Genomic DNA, 1,549 nt, shown 5'->3' with positions numbered 1-1,549 from the left:
GGGGAGGAGCCTCCTTCGATGGAGACCAGGGAGGGGAGGAGCCTCCTTGGATGGAGACTGGGGAGGGGAGGAGCCTCGTTCGATAGAGACCAGGGAGGGGAGGAGCTTCCCCAGACACTGGGTCCAAAACTAGACCCTGGCAGGTCTGATGGTCCACGCAGACCCCACAGCCTGATCCAGGATGAGTAAAACCAGCAGCAGAAGGTTCTGACAGTATCTGTGACACCTGAAGGCATCACCACAGCTCCTCTGCTGCATCTGTTTCCAGATGTGTTCATGTTCTCTGTAAATATAAAACCCACCCATGTCTCTGTGATGAACATGATCCTGTGAGTAAAAATAATCAGAGCAAACGGCACGTTTATAAAAAAGGATTAAAGGTGCAAACAGGGATGTTAAACTTTAAATTTAAACAGAAAATCTGAATAAAAACAAACAAAATCCCAGAGAATTTAAAGGAGAATTTAATTTAATCTGTGTCTGATCTCAGCAGAGTGGAACCGACAGGTCGGAAAATACGGACAAAAATAAAAACAAAAACATGTTCTGCATCATGACCGAGCGCACGGTAACCACGGTAACGCAGCCCACATCCCGCCGTCTGTTTTACTGAAACTGAAGCAGCTTCTGTAGCGAACAGATGGGTCCATGGAGAACACGGGTTCTGGTTCCAGATAAGGTCCACCCTGGATCATCTATTCATCAGATCACCTGTTGTTAAAGGGATAGTTCAGACCTTTTAAAGAGGGGGACCTCAGGTTTAGCACACAGAGTTCTGGTTCTGATACAACTTCTGACAACATTAAGGACACATCTCAAACATCAGAAATCTGCAGATTTAGAAACATTTTACAAAGTTAGAACTTTAAACTGATCTCTTCTAACCACCAACATGTAAACCGACCCGGTTCCCCCCACAGTACCTTTCTTGGGCTGGGGGCTGCTGCTGGAGCCGGGGGTGGACGGCCGTCCCTCGGTCCTTGAAGAGACATCTGTCTTTGAGGGGGTGTCTGTTTTAGGAGACAGGTCTGAGACGGCCGAGTCGTCCGGACTCAGAAGGTCTTTCTCTGGATTCTTCTCCTGGTTCTGGATGGACTGAGAGTCCAGCTGCAGGGGCAGAGCTGCAGGACAGAGGACAGAAGACAGAAGACAGAAGACAGACTTTACTCCTGATGTGAGGCGCAGCTCCAGATTTTCTCCCCAATGGAGGAACAAACCTCAACATGAAACAACAAGAAACAAGACGGAGAACTGCAGGTCCAGTCCTGTTCCTGCAGAACGTTTACAGATCCGAACCACAGGAACCAGAGCAGCCGACACCCAACAGTTTAAATCTTTGACTTTAGTTTACATTTAATAAAATATTGGACACTTAGAAGACCCTGGACACTCAGAGAGACGTACAGGAACAGCAGATATCAGCTGATTCATCCGTCCAGCTGTGTTTCTGTTTCTGTTTGTTGGAAGTTCCCTCAACTTCAGTAAATTCAGTTCTTTGACTTTTATTTCCTGTCAGACAGAAAAAACACTTCCTGTTTCCATTCAGGTC

General features: G+C 46.9%; 1 protein-coding gene across 1 annotated transcript in view; it reads right to left on the bottom strand.

Moving 5' to 3' along the window:
- Positions 1-1,121, bottom strand: part of LOC108229502 (MAP7 domain-containing protein 1) — a gene marked incomplete at both ends in the record, with an annotated part of 5,575 nt that extends 4,454 nt beyond the window's left edge. The window contains 1 exon segment of the mRNA XM_017405173.2: positions 924-1,121. Coding sequence (XP_017260662.2) covers positions 924-1,121 — 198 coding nt within the window.
- Between the last annotated feature and the right edge of the window lie 428 nt (positions 1,122-1,549).

This window comes from Kryptolebias marmoratus, unplaced genomic scaffold (assembly GCF_001649575.2).
Source record: "Kryptolebias marmoratus isolate JLee-2015 unplaced genomic scaffold, ASM164957v2 Scaffold187, whole genome shotgun sequence".
NCBI classification, from domain to species: Eukaryota; Metazoa; Chordata; class Actinopteri; order Cyprinodontiformes; family Rivulidae; genus Kryptolebias; species Kryptolebias marmoratus.
This window is presented reverse-complemented; position numbering and strand designations above follow the sequence as displayed.